Raw genomic sequence first — 19,766 nt, 5'->3', positions numbered from 1 at the left:
TAGGTATTCCCTGTGGAAATGCTGGAGAAAATGTGTTTGTCACCTATTCAGTACTGTCACTTTTGAATTCCCTTTGGTTAGATAATAAGGGACCAGTTGTGTAGTGGTGAATTTTAAAGTTAGGAGCTCATCATAAAAAACCCTGTAGCCAAGTGGGACTCCAAAATGTAATATGGTGTAGTTAGCATCTTGGAAATTGTCTGAGGAGACCTGGATCTATATCCCTGATCAGCCATGTGTCATGACTACAATCCTAGCAAATCAACAACAAACCTAGGTTACGTAGAAGCATTCACAACCACACACAAAAAACGTAACCAGCTGTATCAAAATAATACTTATGTAATATAATTTTCTCTGTATCAAAAGTTCCTCACAGACATAGTGTACATGCAAAACAGGGTTATTATTCTGGAAAACCTCTTGTTTGGATTACTTGGACCACACGAACACAGAGACATATGTGGATAAGTTCATATCTGGGACTTTGTGAACGATATCGTTTATTGGGACTTTTATTCACTCTGTTACTACGTTACTTTGCTGAACTTTGTTGATCTCTACATGTAGACTATGTCTGTGAGGAACCTTTGATACAGAGAGAAATATATTGCATGAGTATTATTTTGATACTGCCGGTTACGTTTTTTGTGTGTGGTTATGACTAAAATCCTATACACAATACTTACATATTTTTTGCTCCATAATATGCACTTTTTTCCTCCTAAAAAGTAAGGGGAAATGTCTGTGTGTCTTATGGAGCGAATGCATGGTCCCTGGAGCCAAATTGCCCAGGGAGGAAAGGCAGATCCTGCTTTTTCTGTTTCAGAAAGAGCTAAAGGCTAACAAGAGGGAAAGAGAGTGTTGAAAAGAACCCGCTCAACAGCTGATTGCAAGAGATCAGGAGGGAGATAAGGGAGCTAACTCCCTTCCTGCCCTGCCCAGGCCCCTTTCATAGTAGTTCCTTTGCGAGGGCTAAGGATCCTGGGAAATTGAGTTTTTCAGCCATTTGGGGCTTTCTGTTACTTTTCCTCTTGCTTTCTATTACTTGCTGGTGCTTACTGGTCTGTACTGGTTTGTACTGGTGCTTACTGGTTTGTACTGGTGCTTACTGGTTTGTACTGGTTCGCTTTCCTCTTGCTTCCTATTGCTTGCTGGTGCATAGTGGTTTCTACTGGTGCTTACTGGTCTGTACTGGTTTGTACTGGTGCTTACTGGTTTGTACTGGTTCGCTTTCCTCTTGCTTCCTATTGCTTGCTGGTGCGTACTGGTTTCTACTGGTGCTTACTGGTCTGTACTGGTTTGTACTGGTGCTTACTGGTTGTACTGGTTCGCTTTCCTCTTGCTTCCTATTACTTGCTGGTGCGTACTGGTTTGTACTGGTGCTTACTGGTCTGTACTGGTTTGTACTGGTGCTTACTGGTTTGTACTGGTTCGCTTTCCTCTTGCTTCCTATTGCTTGCTGGTGCATACTGGTTTCTACTGGTGTTTACTGGTCTGTAGTGGTTTGTACTGGTGCTTACTGGTTTGTACTGGTTCGCTTTCCTCTTGCTTCCTATTGCTTGCTGGTGCATACTGGTTTCTACTGGTGCTTACTGGTCTGTACTGGTGCTTACTGTTTTGTACTGGTTCGCTTTCCTCTTGCTTCCTATTGCTTGCTGGTGCGTACTGGTTTCTACTGGTGCTTACTGGTCTGTACTGGTTTGTACTGGTGCTTACTGGTTTGTACTGGTTCGCTTTCCTCTTGCTTCCTATTGCTTGCTGGTGCATACTGGTTTCTACTGGTGCTTACTGGTCTGTACTGGTTTGTACTGGTGCTTACTGGTTTGTACTGGTTCGCTTTCCTCTTGCTTCCTATTACTTGCTGGTGCGTACTGGTTTCTACTGGTGCTTACTGGTCTGTACTGGTTTGTACTGGTGCTTACTGGTTTGTACTGGTTCGCTTTCCTCTTGCTTCCTATTGCTTGCTGGTGCGTACTGGTTTGTACTGGTGCTTACTGGTCTGTACTGGTTTCTACTGGTGCTTACTGGTTGTACTGGTTCGCTTTCCTCTTGCTTTCTATTACTTGCTGGTGCGTACTGGTTTCTACTGGTGCTTACTGGTCTGTACTGGTTTGTACTGGTGCTTACTGGTTTGTACTGGTTCGCTTTCCTCTTGCTTCCTATTACTTGCTGGTACGTACTGGTTCATACTGGTGCTTACTGGTTTGTACTGGTTTGCTTTCCTCTTGCTTCCTATTACCTGCTGGTGCTTACTGGACTGTACTGGTTTGTACTGGTGCTTACTGGTTTGTAAGCAATGCTTTTCCCCCTTTGCAAAAGCTGCACAAATCTGAACTGATCCTCAAAAAAGCAGGGCTTTTCCCTTTGCAAAAAAAGCTGTAAAACTTTGAGCTGATTCTCAAAAAAAAAACAAAACATGGGTTTTAGAGGAGGAAAACCAGAAAAATATTTTTTTTTTTCGTTTCCTCCTCTAAAGACGAGGTATGCCCTATGGTCCGGAGCGTCCTATGGAGCGAATAATACAGCACTTGGGAGTAAGCTCTGTTGAATTCCATGAGCTTATCTCTGATCGCAAAGTTGTACAAGACTTGTAAAAGATATAAAGGAGAAAATACCATTAAAGTAAACAAAATGCTGTCTCTGCTTTATTATCATCCCACATCTTCAGATTTCACTATACTATACGAATCACAAACAACAGTGAAACTTGGAAGCTTACTGTAGTTACTGCTTCATTAACGTCCGATAGCAAGGAGCATCTTGTGCTCTGGGAGATGATGACAAATCTGCTGTTGTACAGCACAGCAAGGGAGAGTAGAGTTTGGAATTACCCAAGACAAGGGAAACCAGCAAACAAAGAAACTGCAAAAAAATAGTATATAACAATATTTTTATTTAAAAATATTTCCAGATCCCTTTCCAAACAATGTTCTTCTCTCCCTCACACAGCCAACATTCTGATAATACTTCTTGCATTCTTGTTCAACCCACAGCTTAAGAAAAAGTGGACACTTCTAGACTGAGAGTAAAATGCACATGCTTTGTAGGGGGAAGATCCTTGTTTTGATTTCCAGTACCTCTGGTCAAAATGAAGTCAGGAAGCCTCAGTTTCAAATCCTTGCCATAGTAACTAATGTTGGGTTAGGTGGTCCACTCCATCACATAGCCTACAACTCATCACACTCAAGTTGCATGACAGGCTGCCTATAAGGATCACTTATGAGCATTATAGATTACCACTGGTTGTAAAACAAGGGAAATGAGGTAACTAAACGTTTCAAAAAGTAGATTTTGTAAAGAAATAAATGGTGCTTATATAAGTATGTTGAAAATATCCTACATACCTATATATCTGCCAAATATGGTAGACATCATTTTAAAATACAAATTAGCAGAAACTTTGTGGTTCTCCACATTCAAAGTGTGTGTCAAAGTTTTCATACACATGCCAGTGCAGGATTTCTAGTCAACAGTTTCCTCAATGCATTCTGGACATCCTTGTTCCTCAGGCTGTATATAATAGGATTGACCATTGGTGTCCCAACTATATAGAGCACAGAAAAAACTTTGCTTAAGTTGGGATACCAGGTTGTTGTAGGTACACCATACACCACCATCAGTGTCCCATAGAACACTGTAACCACAATGAGATGTGAGGAGCAGGTGGAAAAGGCTTTCTGTTTGCTTTTAGCAGATGGGATCTTGAGGATGGTGGAGATGATTTTACAGTATGACAGAATGGTAAGAAGGAATGGAGAGAAGGATACAAGAGAAGCAATAAGGAAAGAAAGGATTCTCACCAGTCGTGTGTCTCCACAGGCAAGTTTAACCACAGGTGCCAAATCACAGAAGAAATGATCAATCTTATTAGAGGCACAGAAAGGCAGCACAGAAACCATTGGCATGGTGACAAATAAGGAAATAAACCCACCAACCCATGACCCTATCGCTAGCTGAACGCACACTCTGAAGCTCATTAAGTTTCCATAATGCAGTGGTTGGCATATGGCTACATAGCGATCATAGGACATTGCTGCTAGAAGAAAACACTCAGTAACTGCCAGTGAACCAAATATGTAAAACTGGAGGAGACAAGCTGAGAAGGAAATGGCCTCATGGGCAGTCAGTAATGTTTTCAGCATCTTTGGAACCACACTTGTGGTGTACCATATTTCCAAGAAAGAGAGGTTTCCCAGGAAGAAGTACATGGGGGTATGAAGGCTGTGGTCGGTCAACACAACCACTGTGATCATTATATTCCCTATTAATGTTACTATGTAGATCACAAGAAATATCACAAATGTAGGGGTTCTTAGCTCATGAAGGTTCCCGAATCCCAGGAGAATAAATTCTGTGATCACTGTTTGATTTGGGCTTGCATTTCCACCTGAAAAACAGATACACAGTTGATGAGGTAGAGGAAGACAAGCAGAGCAGGGTATCTGTTTAACATAATCTGAATAATTTTAATCTATATAATCAAATGGAATGTACAATCATATTGAGCAATACGAAAACTCCTTTCCAGTTAACTGTCTTCATAAACCATTTGCACATTTAGTTATGTAAGAAACTCACCTCCATTGTTCTTCTGGTGAGTGGCAGCTGGGCTGCTTCCAATAAGTATTTCCTAGTATAAAATTTGCACATTTGTACATTCTGCAAAATTTAAATATTTTAATATGTAGAGCAGGGGTAGCCAACATGGTGCTTTCTGCTGTTATTGGATCACAACTCCCATCATCCTGACCACTGACCATCCTAACAGGGGGTGATGGGAAATTATCTAACCCTAATATAGAGCCTATAATCTGGACTGGATGAATCCCAAACCGGAATTAAGATTGCCGGAAAAAATATCAACAACCTCAGATATGCTGATGATACTACCTTGATAGCAGAAAGTGAGGAGGAATTAAAGAACCTTTTAATGAGGGTGAAAGAGCAGAGCGCAAAATATGGTCTGAAGCTCAACATCAAAAAAACTAAGATCATGGCCACTAGTCCCATCACCTCCTGGCAAATAGAAGGGGAAGAAATGGAGGCAGTGAGAGATTTCACTTTCTTGGGTTCCATGATCACTGCAGATGGTGACAGCAGTCACGAAATTAGAAGACGCCTGCTTCTTGGGAGAAAAGCAATGACAAACCTAGACAGCATCTTAAAAAGCAAAGACATCACCTTGCCGACAAAGGTCCGTATAGTTAAAGCTATGGTTTTCCCAGTAGTAATGTACGGAAGTGAGAGCTGGACCATCAAGAAGGCTGATCGCCGAAGAATTGATGCTTTTGAATTATGGTGCTGGAGGAGACTCTTGAGAGTCCCATGGACTGCAAGAAGATCAAACCTATCCATTCTCAAAGAAATCAGCCCTGAGTGCTCACTAGAAGGACAGATCCTGAAGTTGAGGCTCCAGTACTTTGGCCACCTCATGAGAAGAGAAGACTCCCTAGAAAAGACCCTGATGTTGCGAAAGATGGAGGGCACAAGGAGAAGGGGACGACAGAGGATGAGATGGTTGGACAGTGTTCTCGAAGCTACTAACATGAGTTTGGCCAAACTGCGAGAGGCAGTGAAGGATAGGCGTGCCTGGTGTGCTCTGGTCCATGGGGTCACGAAGAGTCGGACACGACTGAACGACTGAACAACAACAAATCTTTAATTCCTCAAACTTTCCCAGAACCATTGGACAAAATTCATAGACTCATAGAACTGTAGAGCTGGATAGTATCCCAAGGGTCATGTAGTCCAGCCCCTCACAATGCAGGAATCTCAACTGAAGCATCCATGACAGATGGCTATCCAACCTCTGCTTAAAAATCTCAAATGAAAGAAAGTCTACCACTTTCAAAGAGAGTATGTTCCTGTGTCAAACAGCTCTTGCCATTAGAAAGTTATTCCTTATATTTAGTCAGAATCTCCTTTTTTGTGACTTGAAGCCACAGGTTCTGGTCCTACTCTGTGGAGCAGGAGAAAATGAGCTTCTCTACCTTCCATGTGACAGCCTTTGAGATATTTGAGGGTGGCTATCATATCTCCTCTGGGTCTCCTCTTTTCCAGGTCCAACATAAACAACTCTCTCAACCATTCCTTACTAGGCTTGGTTTCCAGACCCTTGATCTTATTAGTTGCCCTCCTCTACACATGTTCTAATTGTTATATTTTTAAAATATATATATATTTCTAAAACCAAGTCTCTGGTGCTCTCTCATCCAAAGAGAAACTAGACCTGATTGTGCAAGGACCCTGCTGCTCTCCTGATCCACTCACAGTGACCCTTTCCCAGGGAGCAAGAGCTAACCTATGAAGTTGAACAAAGCAGACAGGATTTCAATGGCTCTACTTAGCATGACTAAGGGAACAATCCTATGCACAGGAAGCTTGTGTGAAGCAAGCCCAATGTAAACTGAACTGGCAAAAAGTACATCAGATCCAAACTCTGTTCATGGGCAGGGCTGCTTCTGGCTGAGCCAGTCTAAATATGGCAGAAGGGAAAGATGCCTTTCTTGCTGGCTTAATGTACACCAGGTTTCCAGGACACATGACAGGGTTTAAAATCCAGCCTAAGTTTCCCTTCCCTCTAGTCCTACAGTCCCCATCTGTTTCACGACCTATGCCAATTTAAGATGCCCCAGGCTCAACTCAGATGACTGGATCCCAGCTTAGATTGAGATACGGATGGGGAAATAAGCTGGTGTAGCCTGGCTGTTCTGGGAACCTCCCAGCTCAACCAGAGATCTGCTGGATCCCAACTCCACTCATGTTGGTGGATCCTGCTGTAGAATTGAGTCTGGATCCAACTCAAGGTTTGTCTTTTTGAAATATTTAAAGGAAAGGCAGCTAAATACCGGTAAATGAATTTTGTTTTACCTTTCAACACATTGTCTTCTAAATGCATCTTGCATGTCTTGGTTATATATCTATCACAGGGTATTTCAGATTCCCACCTATATACAGTAGGGGTGTGTGTGTGTGTGTGTGTGTGTGTGTGTATCCCAGTTGGGGGAAAACTAGTTCCCGTGGTGCTTTATTCTGAGAGAGTAGCTAAAATGATGCCTTCTTGGCAAACCAATAAATAAGCAAATTGTTGAACTAATTAGTAGCAAAATATTTATATTTAACTGTGCCATAATAATTTGATTGCATGAACAATAGGGATTAATTTGTATAACTAGCCTATTTCCAGTTGGGAATATTTACCTATGAGTCAGGTCAAAGTTCTGGTAGCTAAAAAATAAGGGAGAACAAAATGGACCCCCCCCCTTTTTAAATGGCACAGTCAACATTGTGACAATCAGAAAACATAATTGCCTTTAAATCTGTAGCTATGCAGTTTTAACATATGGTATTTAACGTATGGTATTTAACGCATGGCATGGTATGGTATGGCATGGCATGGCATGGCATGGCATGGCATGGCATGGCATGGCATGGCATGGCATGGCATGTTGTTATTCCTATATCTGCATTTGATAAAAGCAGACACACACACCAACAACCTAGAACTCACTAGAAGATTGTACATTTTGAAGCAATGAGCAGATACACTGGGTGAGCTTTGACACCTAAGAAGTTGGTGGGTCATCTCAGATATGAATGGAACAGAGAGTAAGAGAACAATCCTTACCACCTTTTGGATGGTTTGGATAAATCTTATTTATTATAGTAACAGGGCACAGCTGTTGCATTACTTTGTTTTATTAATATTTTAAATGCATCCCCATTTTAGCTTCTTTTCAGCTTATATCCTGTGTTTGTAGTTCTTCTGTGAAGTATAAGATACAGTAGTCACTTATATTATTCATGTCTACTATACATCAACATGTGATCCACACAACATGTATTTTTAATCTTTGTTGGAAGCTGCCCAGAGTGGCTGGGGAAACCCAGCCAGATGGGTGGGGTAGAAATAAATTATTATTATTATTATTATTATTATTATTATTATTATTATTATTATTATTATTCCCAACTCCTAGAGGCAATGGGGGCTTCAGCCCCCCACAACCAGGCCCCCACAAAGTTCATGGGCATTCACATTCAAATGGTGTGTGTGTCAACACACCTGATGTGATCTGCTAATTCTACCCTTTTGTGTTTGTTTTATTCATTTATAAACTAAGTGCAAAATTACTAAAGCACATTTTAAAGAAGGAGACATGATTGAATTTTTGGGCTTCTTTAGGAGGAAGGGTGGTATATACATTTAATACACAAATAAATAAATTCATCTGTCTCCAGACTGAGGCCTTGTATTTCTGGTGTCTGATCCTTCCTGTAAGTCCCCAGAAACATTTACATTCTATAATTTCCTATCCAAATAGGTGCATGGCCGGAGGCCCTTTTCAGATGTGGCAAACATGTTTTCTTGTGCAATCTCTAAGGGAATTTCCAACTTTCAATTCTTGATGCCATTCATTATCATGAGCATTGCAATTAGTTTCTGCATGTCAAAAATAAAAAGCAAACGAACAAGCCAAAAAGTCATACATGTAGTCATAGTTACATTTATTATCACGATGAGCATTATAATTAACTGCTGCTTGCCAAAACAAAAAAAACAAAACAAAAAAGGAACTTAGCTGTGGTTTCTGTGAATTAAATTAACAATATATACTGTGAAGGATGCTATAAGTATATCCTCTAGGACTTAGAGGGAGGGCTAGCAACTAAAAGGAGGCATTTATTCACCAGTATAATCCTCATGTCTTTTTATTTGCAATTGCAGACTTAAAGACAGTTTGAACGTTCAGATTAGGCCATTGCAATCTTGCAGCCTGTTGGGACTGTTTTATAGACTTCAACAGGAGAATCTGCATGTAGACCGAAAAATTGAACATTTGCTGGGGATAATGGTTCACTTGGTGTTATGGATGCTCATACTGCTTCCTCACATAACATGCAAGGCTCACAATCTTAAATGCAAGGCCTGGTATCCACACCCTCCATTCCACAAGTACCACCAGTCAGGAGACCTCCTCATTGGTGCTGTTGTTTCCCATGGTGGCTTCATCTCCTTCTCACCAGATTTCATGAAAGAACCCCCAAAGCCACTGATGGAAGAATTTTTGTAAGGGTTTAAATTTTTACTTAATATTGGCTTCATTTATCTTAGAAGCAGAATGATTGGTGGTAAGCAAGCCTTTGGCCGATTGTCATCTGATGCCCTTTTCAAAGGTCTTGTGGCAAGGGGGATTATTAGGTTGACTTTTGGTTTTGGTTTTATTATGTATTCTGTGTTTTTTTTTTAAATATTGTGATTATATGTGCATATTGATGATGATAAATTGTAGAATATCCTTCTGATAAAAAAATGTATCATTCTAGAGTTTTGCCCAAGAATTACCAGCATATTGTTGCCTTGGTCTTCGCAGTGAAGGAGATTAATGAAAACTCTCAGATCCTACCCAACGTTACCTTGGGCTTCCATATCTATGACAACTATTACAATGCTATGTGGACCTACTATTCTACAATGCTGCTCATATACAGCTTGGAGAGATTTTCCCCAAACTACAACTGTGATCTACGCAATAAGCTAACTGCAGTAATTGGTGGTCTGGACCCCCAAATTTCTTCTAATATGGGCATTCTCTTGGATATGCACAAGATTCCACAGGTAAGATATGCAAATAAGAGTATGACAAGTTTACAGTTCCTTCACAACTCCTTAGTCGTAGTTGGGTGCAATGGATGAGTTTGAAGGAAACAAATGAACCTTATCTTACGTGTTAGTATCATCTGTGGAAGAGGGGTGTTATTGTTTTATTTTGTTTTTCTCCTCATTTTTATTGTGCATTTTGTGTTTTGTACATGTATTTTTATGCAGTGAACCACCCTTCAGATGAAGGGTTGAATACAAATTTAAATCAACATCACCCTCATCATTTCTAGGTGCTAGCCCTATTCTTTGGATGAGAGCAAGTTTGCTACTCTCTTTCTCTTTTATTATGGAAATAATAGGAGACTTCATTATGGAAGAAGTGACTAAGCAGAATTTCACATGGCACAAGGGGCCATTCAGATTGGGAAGTGCATCCTCATTTTAATGGCAGTGCCACCTGCAACCTCTTATTTTTTTATATATTCATGCCATCTACCTTCCCACTTTTTGGCAATATGGGACTAGGCAATTGGACTGTACAGGTTGTAAACTGGAATTTCTGGAGTATTGTTAAATTGACGTTAGGATTTTGTTTGCTTGTTTTTGCCTACTCCACATTACCCTCTACTGATACAGATTAGCTTTATGAATTTGTCTGTTTCATTTCCTAAACTGGTAAGTGGATTTGATCATCATTAAGCACCCAATGTTTCTATGCTTAGGTATGAGCACTCCTTCCACTGCCAACCAGCTTAGAAGGCTGTTTAGTCTGGTGCTCTTTCTGGCCTTCTGAATGCCCCCTGTGTAACATGCATCAACAGTGGTGGGGTACACCAGTCAAGTCAAAAACTCCCAGGGATCCCATTTAATGAGAGATGGGAAACTGCTTCATCCCATGCCATTAAACTGATGGAGTTTAGCTGGAGTGGTTTTGCACAGGTTGGTGTTTTCACCAGTCTGCAAAGATTCAACCTGGTTGCACTTAATTATGTTTGGTTAAACTTAATAATTATAACCCCAACTGGCCACCTGATTCTCCCTCCTGCTGTGCAGAAAAACGCTGTCTGTATGGCCCATTCATAACCTATAAATGCCACATTCTCATTGACTATTAGTTCAGTATTTTAAGAGTTCAAAGTACTTAATTGCTTTGTTTTCCCCTCAGAATGTTTGCTGTGAATTGATTCATGAATCTCAATGAGATTCTTCGGGACTACATTTTATCGTAATGCACCCCACACTGTGAATAGCTCTAGGGGGAAAAAAGTCATTCAGGAAGCTTCTAAACCAGCTGTTTATTGAGCAATGAATATTATATATCTGTAAAAAAAAAAAAAAAAACCCTGCATGGAGCTTATACAACATTGCCTCTTTATTAAAAATATTTATATCTCATCCTTCTTCATTTCACTTAATAAAATTCTGATAAGTATTCTAAAAATGCATCACTTTCAGACAGATAATAAAACAACTTTAAAATTGAGACACCTGCATACAGTTCACTAACTTTGCAAGTGAAATGGCTGTCAGAGTAGAAATGACATGTGTCAATAGTGCCAATTTCTCTAGCACTAATGGGTAAAGAATGGGAGCTTAAACCACCAAAAGTGATTTTTTTTATCTTCAACCTCATCTTCACTTGTATCCTTAGCTAACATACAGCCCTGCTCCGGAGATGAACTATAAAACTCCAGGCCTTTCATTCTACCAGATGGTCCCTAAGGAAGACCTTCAGTATGATGGGATTCTCCATCTGCTTCTGCACTTCAGGTGGACATGGATTGGGACCGTTGTTATGGATACTGGCAATGGAGAAAGATTTGTGCAAACTGTGCTTCCAACATTTCCCCAGAAAGGTGTCTGTATTGCTTTCATAGAAAGAATCCCCATTCCAACTTTTATCACAGAGATGATCAACAAGGTGGCTCGCGGAAAAGAAATAAATGATAAGATAAGAAACAGTAAAGCCAATGTAATTGTGGCTTACGGGGAATCTTATTCTTTGCCATTTTTTAGATTTTTGTCATTTCTGTCAGGTGTAGACCACATGGCAAACAAACCGAAAGGCAAAGTATGGATAACAACAGCCCAGATAGAGCTCAATTCATTCTCCTTTCAAAGGTATTGGGATGTAGAAACTTTAAATGGTGCAATAGCCTTCTCATATCAGTTTGATGATGTGCCAGGATTTCACCAGTTTGTTGAAGGCAGAAACCCTTTCAGCACTTCTAGTGATGGTTTCATCAGGGACTTCTGGCAACAAGCTTTTGACTGTGCATTTCCAAATACAACAGTGGGTGAGGTGCCTGAGAATATTTGCACAGGAGAGGAGAAGCTGGCAGACCTTCCGTTACTCTATTTTGAAATGAGCATGACTGGCCATAGCTACAGTGTCTACAATGCAGTTTATGCTGTGGCTCATGCATTACATGCCATGTCTTCTTCAAGACTGAAAAACATAGCAATACTGGATGAAGGGGATCTGAAGCTTCAGAATCAACCATTTTGGAAGGTAGTTAGCTGAACATCCTCATGGGGTGTAGTTAGACTAATCTGAGAAGTAAGCTGTCTCCCTATACTCTTCCAGTCCTTATGGTTATATCTTCCTTAGACTTTCTAAAAGCTAGAACCATCATATTTAATTCAACCATCCAGCTGTCTCTACTTTCTTATTCATTGTGTTTGTGCTGAACCCAAAAAGCTTTGTAACCTGTACAGAAATCCACATTTTGAAGCTACATTGTTTATATTCTTATAAAAGTTTGCACCTCCATCTGGCTGCAAAAGTGGTCCAGGCAGGATTGCTTTTGTGTGGGGACAGAAAGACTGGCATGCAGCCACTCCAGTTTCTGATGCTAAAAAAATTCAGCAAGGGTGGGGCAGAGGTATTTAAGGTGATGCTTTCTGCCTCTTTGTCCTCTTTCTTTCTGAGCACAGGATGCAACCTGCCCTCCCAGTCTGAGTTTAACTGGTTGCCATATTTGGGGGCAAGAAGGATTTTTTTTTTTTGTACTTTTCTGTGATTGGCTTACATAGGCATTTTCCCTCCTCCTATTCCATACTGTCATGCCAAGCTGCCACAGTTAGTGGTGCATACTGGATATTTATGTTGATAGGTTATGTTGGTGATGGGTGGAAAAGGTAGAAAGTTTAACATGTGGTCAGTAGGGTCTGGAACCTGTGTCACTCAGTCTTGAGGGGGCATGAATGGGTTTCTAAAGAAGCTCAATAACTTTGCAAAAAAAATTAACAAATGCTCGAATTATGAGACAAATACAATTTCATGACCTACCTGCAGCTTTTTCTAAATCTTTATATTTTCAATAGCTCCATCACTTTCTGAGACAGATCTCATTTAACAACAGTGCTGGACAGAAGATTTCCTTTGACCAAAATGGAAAGTTAGTAGCTGGATTTGATATCGTCAACTATTTAGATCCTTCAAATATATCTAAAGTAAAGATTGGGAAGGTTGATCCTAGGGCCCCTTCAGAACAAGTATTAACCATCAGTGAGAATGCCATCACATGGCACAACTGGTTCAATCAGGTAGGATCCAGTTAATAACAGTTTAGGAACTATTTGTTCCTTGAATTACTGAATGTCAGTAATGATACACAAAATCAATTTCCTGAGGTATTGCTCAAATGAAGATACTTTATATAAATTTGTAAAAGTTTATATACTTCATAACACTATGCCTGGCATGGAGAAAATGGATAGCGGACAGTTTTTCCTCCTCTCACATAATACTAGAACCCGTGGATGAAACGGAAGATCAAGACAGATTTAAGAAAGTAATTCACACAGTGCATACTTAGACTATGGAACTTATTCTCACCGGATGGTTTCAAAGTGGATTGGACAAATTCTTGGAGGTTCAGGCTAAGAATGGCTATTAGTAATGATGGCCATGTTCTGCCTCCACAGTCTGAGGCATCTGGATAGCATGGAGTGGAGTGAAAAGTGTTCCTGTTCTCAGGTCCCCCTTGCAGGTTTCCCACAGGTAATTGTGCGAACAGATGCTAGACTAGATGGGCCATTGGCCTGATCCAGCAGGCTCCTCTTATGTTCCTGTGCCTTTACTTGAGAAATCTTGCTTCATTGATGTTTCTTGTTCCTTCTTCTCAAACACATTTCAAAACATCTTCCATCTTTTCTTTAACCACTTACAATATAAAGAAAGCAAACTCAGAGTTCTGAGGTAAAAAATACAGTGAGTTTGTAGATAGAATCATAGAATTGTACAGTCGGAAGCAACCACAAGGGTCATCTAGGCCAAACTCCTGCAATGTAGGAATCTTTTGCCCAATGTGGGGTTTGAACCCATGACCAGAGCTGTCAACCTACCTTCCAATTTCAACTCATATTTTCATTATTTATCTTAACAATTTTATCAGGTCATCCTCAACAATCCAAACATGAAGCACTGAATTCCAGGAATAACTAGGCAGCCTTTTTAAGACTATAAGAACTTACAAAACTCATTTGAATCTGAATTGATACATTAAGCACTAGATGGCATTATAACTAATATATATATTTTCCTCTAATATACATGAAATCTCCTCTACACCCACATTCCTTGTACTTTACTTTTTTTTTTTTTACTGCTTTCCAGCATATATTTTCCAAGTCCATTGGTGTATATTTTGTAGAAGAAGGACAACACTTGTGTTAATGGTTGAAAGAATGGACATAGATGGGTAGAACAAGATGAATTTCAAATGCTAATCCTAATTTTCCAGTTTGATAGTGATAATTGGACATGCATTTGTGGGACTGGAGTCACATAACATGGTCCCAAGACTTCAAAAGCATGTTAGCATACGATGGAACCATGCATGACCAGCAGCCATTCTGCTTCTGAAAGATAAATCTGAAAATGAAAAGCCCACCTCAAAGCTTTAAAGGTCATCAAAGTGAAGATTATTAATTTTTGTCCCATTTGCTTTATGAATTAGACACAACCTATTTCTGAATGCGTGGAAAGATGCCATCCAGGTTCTAGCAAGAAAGTGAAGGAAGGGAAGCCATTTTGCTGCTACGATTGCATCTCATGCCCAGCAGGAAAGATTTCGCATGAGGAAGGTAAGGCCGATATTGTATAGGTTTATTAATTAAATGAATGCAGTCTAGAGGGATAAGTTTGTAAAGACCACTTTATGTAGAGATAGATAAATTTTCTATGTTGCACTTCACCATATGGCTACAGGGTCATGTAAAATATAATGAAATATGTCAATACACACTTCTAGAAATCAGTTAAAATGTTAATGCAGAATAAACTCACCATAAACTAAAATAACAGTGGATAACCTAAGATAACTAAAGGTACAACTAAATCTCACCCCCACCCCAAAAACCCACCTAGAAGAATAGTCATAAAGACACCAGCATTATTTCTCTACATTTTTTAAAAAAATGTGTTGGCATATTTTGGTAGGGGTCGGTGCTGCACAGGAAAACACTGAAAAGGTATAAATCGACATATGATATTTAAATATATGTGCAATAATTCGACCTTGTGTCTGGCGAGGCCCACCACCATGAGGTCTGGGGAGAACTTCTGACACCAAAAGATTCTGTTAGGTTTGATGCTGTCGCGAGTCCTAGCAAAACCACTGGCATACTTCTGGAAGCCTGTGCCACACTGGAAGTGTGGCCTGGCTCCTGAAGCACGTCAGTGGCCACAGCATGCTTCTAGGCCTTGGCAGAGGCCCTGCAGATGTGGTGGTGGAGGAAGCAGGACATCACAGATTGACATAAGAAGCCGGTGCAGCTTCTGTCAATCAGTGTCATCCCATACAAATTGGGACTGTTGATGGATGTGTCATGTTGGTCTCCTACTAAAAGTGAACCAGAAAATATCACCCTTGTGTCTGGAAAGAACATGTATGTTCTTCTGCTGTTTTTCTTGAACATGGTAACATCATAACCTTGTTTCTTTGTTTGTTTACACAAAGTAACATGAAACAACTTACAACAACAATGCCACTTCCACACTTGAGTGGAGGGAAATTTGCCACACTCCATTTCCCCCAGGAAAGGAGACTCAAGTGGTCTCTTCCTGAAAAGGAATTGTGGGTGGCCCTGCAGAGGCCCTGCAGATGTGGTGATGGAGGAAGCAGGACATCACAGATTGACATAAGAATTGTCATCCCATACAAATTGGGACTGTTGGTGGATGTGCCATGTTGGTCTCCTACTAAAAGTGAACCAGATAATATCACCCTTGGGTCTGGAAAAAACATATTTTCTTCTGCTGTTTTTCTTGAACATGGTAACATCAAAATCTTGTTTGTTTGTTTGTTTGTTTACACAAAGTAACTTGAATCAACTTACAACAACAATGCCACTTCCACACTTGTGTGGGGGAAAATTTGCCACACTCCATTTCCCCCAGGAAAGGAGACTCAAGTGGTCTCTTCCTGAAAAGGAATTGTGGGTGGCCCACCTTAATGTGTGCAGCAATCATAGAGAGGGGGAGCAGGCTTTTGAGCCGTGATCCTCCCTGAATGCTGCAGGCTTCTCTTTGGAGATCCCCCCCCTCCTTCCCAATGCAGTGTAGGCTTGCGTTAGGTGGTCATATCACAGCTGAATAAGAATTTGGGAGGGAGCCCATAATTCACCTTAATATTTCTCTTTTTTGTCTACTTCATACTGTTTAGTTTAGTTTAATTGTCTGTTAGTCGAGAGAGAAAATACAAGTCAACAGAGGTGGGATAAATAACTGAGGAAGTATTGGGTTAAGGGCATTCTTGAGTCACTTTATGCTGCCTTGATTGGGGTCCTTGGGTGTGCCCTTTAGGCTGGAATGCACGATGGGGTGAATGCTAACCTGATGGGGCCAGGGTGTGCTTCTCAGGTCACCTACCAAAGGTTATTGGAGTTTTCTTTCCAATCTTTTACTCCAAGGTGACAGGTGTCTCCTGTAAACATATCCAGGAGTAGGAAGTGACATGTTTCCTTCTGTCTTAGGAAACTTTTCCGCTCAAGCTATATTTTGGTTTTGCTAGCTTTAATTTTGTTTTTAGATATATAATCTCGGATAATTCTGCGTCCTCAGTCTTCCTTTGGGTATATAGGCAAATACATAACACCTACCTTAAAATCAGCATTAAACTATGAGTAAAATCTAAAATGTAGGCACCATGACTATGGAGCTGAGTAAGTGGATAACTATCATTTGGGGCTTTGTTCCAGATGTATGCCACTAACACAGACATACTTGAAGAGTGATGTACATTTAATAACTCTGAGAGGAAGAGACGTAGATATGCTTATGGGTTGAATATAAGATTGACAGAGACTCGTTTCTTTTTCAGACATGGGTGACTGCTTTAAATGCCCAGATGAACACTATCCAAACAAAAACCAGGATGCATGTATCCCCAAGGAAATAAATTTCTTGTCTTATGAAGAACTATTGGGGGTCACTTTAGCCTCTTTTTCTATCTTCTCTTCAGTTATCACAGCTCTGGTACTAGGAATCTTTATAAAGCACCATGACACTCCCATTGTCAAAGCCAACAACCGGGACTTGACCTACACTCTCCTCCTCTCCCTCCTGCTCTGCTTTCTTTCTGCACTGCTATTCATTGGTGAACCTCAGAAGGTAACATGTCTCCTTCGGCAAACTGCTTTTGGCATCATCTTCTCAGTGGCTGTTTCTTCAGTGTTGGCAAAGACTATCACTGTGGTTCTGGCTTTTATGGCCACCAGACCAGGATCAAGAATGAGAAAATGGGTGGGGAAAGGACTGGCCTACTCTGTTGTCCTTTCCTGCTCCTTTATTCAAGCAGGCATCTATACGGTGTGGCTGGCAACTTATCCCCCATTCCCAGATGTTGACATGCACTCAATGACAGAAGAAATCATCCTAGAATGCAATGAGGGGTCTGTGGCAATGTTCTACTCAGTCATTGGCTACATGGGCTTCCTGGCCATGGTTAGTTTCACAGTGGCTTTCTTTGCCAGGAAGTTACCGGACAGTTTCAATGAAGCCAAGTTCATCACTTTCAGCATGTTGGTCTTCTGCAGTGTTTGGTTATCCTTCATTCCTTCTTATATGAGCACCAAAGGAAAATACATGGTGGCTGTGGAGGTTTTCTGTATCTTAGTCTCCAGTGCTGGGTTGCTGGGCTGTATCTTTTCCCCAAAATGTTATCTAATTTTGTTGAGGCCAGAACTGAACAATAGGGAACAGCTAATAAGACAAAATATTTCTTGAATGTGTCCATGAATTCTTCTGTAATCTGCAGTGCCCAGCACAATATGTGTACAGTATGTCCTAGAATATTTCTAGATTTTTTTCCCCTTGCAGCATTTGTTGCATGTAAATTTTCTTTTCAGCTCTCCAATCACGCTCTAGCAGTTTGTTACTAGATCTCGTCATATGTACACCCATGCCCATGAACCCATATCTGATATACATAAGACCTTTATTCTTTTTATTGTGTGTTGTTGTTTCCTTTATTGTGGGTTATGGCTTGTTCCAGTAGATGTATAGAAGGCAAGCGTGATGGACCTCTTTCTTCCTGAGCGTCATATTTCATTCTGGACAACCTTCTGAAAGGCAGGTATCAGTCCCTCTCTGTCCATCCAAGGGATGAAGAAGCCCGGTCAAACTTTAGGGAAACATTTCAGATAGGTAAAACCACCCAAGGAATGTGTAAAGCAGCACTGGCATATGATGTGGCCAAGGGAAAGCCTTAATAGAGAGGTGGGGGGGGATCACCCTTAGCCCTCAGGTCTGAGGTGCACCACCCCTGTTCTAAGAAGTCATCCATAATTTGTAATAGCCAGGTGAAGTTTGCTTGCCTTTTGTGCTCATTGTCACAACTACAAAGATGAATAATACAATTCATAGGATCCCGAAATCTCCACTAGCAAGGATGTTTCTTGAACAACCCATTTGGCTTTAATTTACAGTGGTGCCTCGCAAGACGAAATTAATTCGTTCCGCAAGTCTTTTCGTCTTGCGATAATTTCGTCTTGCGAGGCACAGTTTCCCATAGGAACGCATTAAAATGTAATTAATGCGTTCCTATGGGGAAAAAAGTCTGGGGGCGCCGGTTGGAAGCGGCGCCGGCCGATCGTGCCCGCCATCTTGGGTGGACTGCGCATGTCCACCCATGATGGCGGGCGCGATCAGCCAGTGCCCCTTCCGACCTGCACCGGACCGTGCCGCGTCACATTTTAAGGCTGCAGCGGGCGAACAGCAGCTTTAAAACGCGGCGCGGCGCGGCTCCAGCCGGCTTACAGTGGTACTGCGCAAGACAAATTCGTCTTGCGAAGCACGGCCATAGACGAATTCATCTCGTGAGTCAACGAAAAAATCACAAAACCCTTTCGTTTTGCGAGTTTTTCGTTGTGCGAAGCATTCATCTTGCGGGGTACCACTGTATAGTGTAACAGTTGCTTATTGAGCCAATAAACTAAAGTCCAATATCTGACAGAGCTTCCATGCTTTTTGGTAGCCTCTTCTTAATCGGAAATCAAGGTAGCAAGATGCAGCCATCAGTCAATAGTGATGCAGTTCCCCTACCTATTCCATGGCAAAGTTTCACCACCAGATGTGGCCAAAGCATCTACAGTTCTAAAACTGGACAATAGGCAGTTTGAAATAATTCTACATATTTTCTTCCAGGAATGCCTGTATGTGCATGGTTACACTGCTGGTATACTGTAATTGAATGAGTATGTGTACCCTCTACTTCTGCAGTTGCCTCTTTGGCTGTCTATAAAACAACAGACCGAGTGGTGATACAATGACTACTGCAATGGAAACAAGATAATATCACCAACAATAGTGCATTAAATAAAGAGTTCACTTGTAATTGTTCAAGATAACATCTATTTTGGAAAGAGAAGAAATGAACTCTGAACCACTGATATATTACGAGTACAAGTGAACTCTTAATTTACTGTGTTTGCTATTGTTTAAGATAAAACCGATTTGGGAAAGAAACTACTTTTGTCATTCTTATGGACGTTTATGGTTTGTTTAAAGATTATTGCATATCTAGCATGTTTTATTTATGTATGGAAGTGCTTTTACCTTATGCTGGTCTAGGACCATAATAAAGATTTGGAATTTGGAATATACAGTTTACGTATGTTACTTTAAGTCATGTATGAACTTATATGAACACTT

At 40.7% G+C, this 19,766-nt stretch overlaps 2 protein-coding genes across 2 annotated transcripts; one reads left to right on the top strand and one right to left on the bottom strand.

The window, feature by feature from the left end:
- Positions 1–3,440: 3,440 nt before the first annotated feature.
- On the bottom strand, positions 3,441–6,901 carry LOC117057803 (olfactory receptor 6F1-like). The gene is made up of 2 exons (XM_033168644.1): positions 6,874–6,901; positions 3,441–4,390 (listed from the first exon to the last, which is right to left on the bottom strand). Exons 1-2 carry the CDS (start codon positions 6,899–6,901, stop codon positions 3,441–3,443), a joined length of 978 nt encoding a protein of 325 aa, XP_033024535.1.
- Positions 6,902–9,316: 2,415 nt separating this feature from the next.
- On the top strand, positions 9,317–17,840 carry LOC117057802 (vomeronasal type-2 receptor 26-like). The gene is made up of 5 exons (XM_033168643.1): positions 9,317–9,622; positions 11,259–12,119; positions 12,935–13,156; positions 14,572–14,698; positions 16,936–17,840. Exons 1-5 carry the CDS (start codon positions 9,317–9,319, stop codon positions 17,838–17,840), a joined length of 2,421 nt encoding a protein of 806 aa, XP_033024534.1.
- The last annotated feature ends 1,926 nt before the right edge of the window (positions 17,841–19,766 follow it).

This window comes from Lacerta agilis, chromosome 14 (genome assembly GCF_009819535.1).
Source record: "Lacerta agilis isolate rLacAgi1 chromosome 14, rLacAgi1.pri, whole genome shotgun sequence".
Taxonomy (NCBI): domain Eukaryota; kingdom Metazoa; phylum Chordata; class Lepidosauria; order Squamata; family Lacertidae; genus Lacerta; species Lacerta agilis.
This window is presented reverse-complemented; position numbering and strand designations above follow the sequence as displayed.

Excerpts from the sequence above, each read along its gene's own strand:
- LOC117057803 (XM_033168644.1), bottom strand. The coding sequence starts at position 6,901 with ATGCATTTAGAAGACAATGTGTTGAAAG. Across the intron at positions 4,391-6,873 it reads AGAAGACAATGTGTTGAAAG|GTGGAAATGCAAGCCCAAAT; the intron begins GTAAAACAAAAT and ends TCTGTTTTTCAG.
- LOC117057802 (XM_033168643.1), top strand. The coding sequence starts at position 9,317 with ATGTATCATTCTAGAGTTTTGCCCAAGAATTACCAGCATATTGTTGCC. Across the intron at positions 9,623-11,258 it reads ATATGCACAAGATTCCACAG|CTAACATACAGCCCTGCTCC; the intron begins GTAAGATATGCA and ends TTGTATCCTTAG. Across the intron at positions 13,157-14,571 it reads GGCACAACTGGTTCAATCAG|ACACAACCTATTTCTGAATG; the intron begins GTAGGATCCAGT and ends TTTATGAATTAG.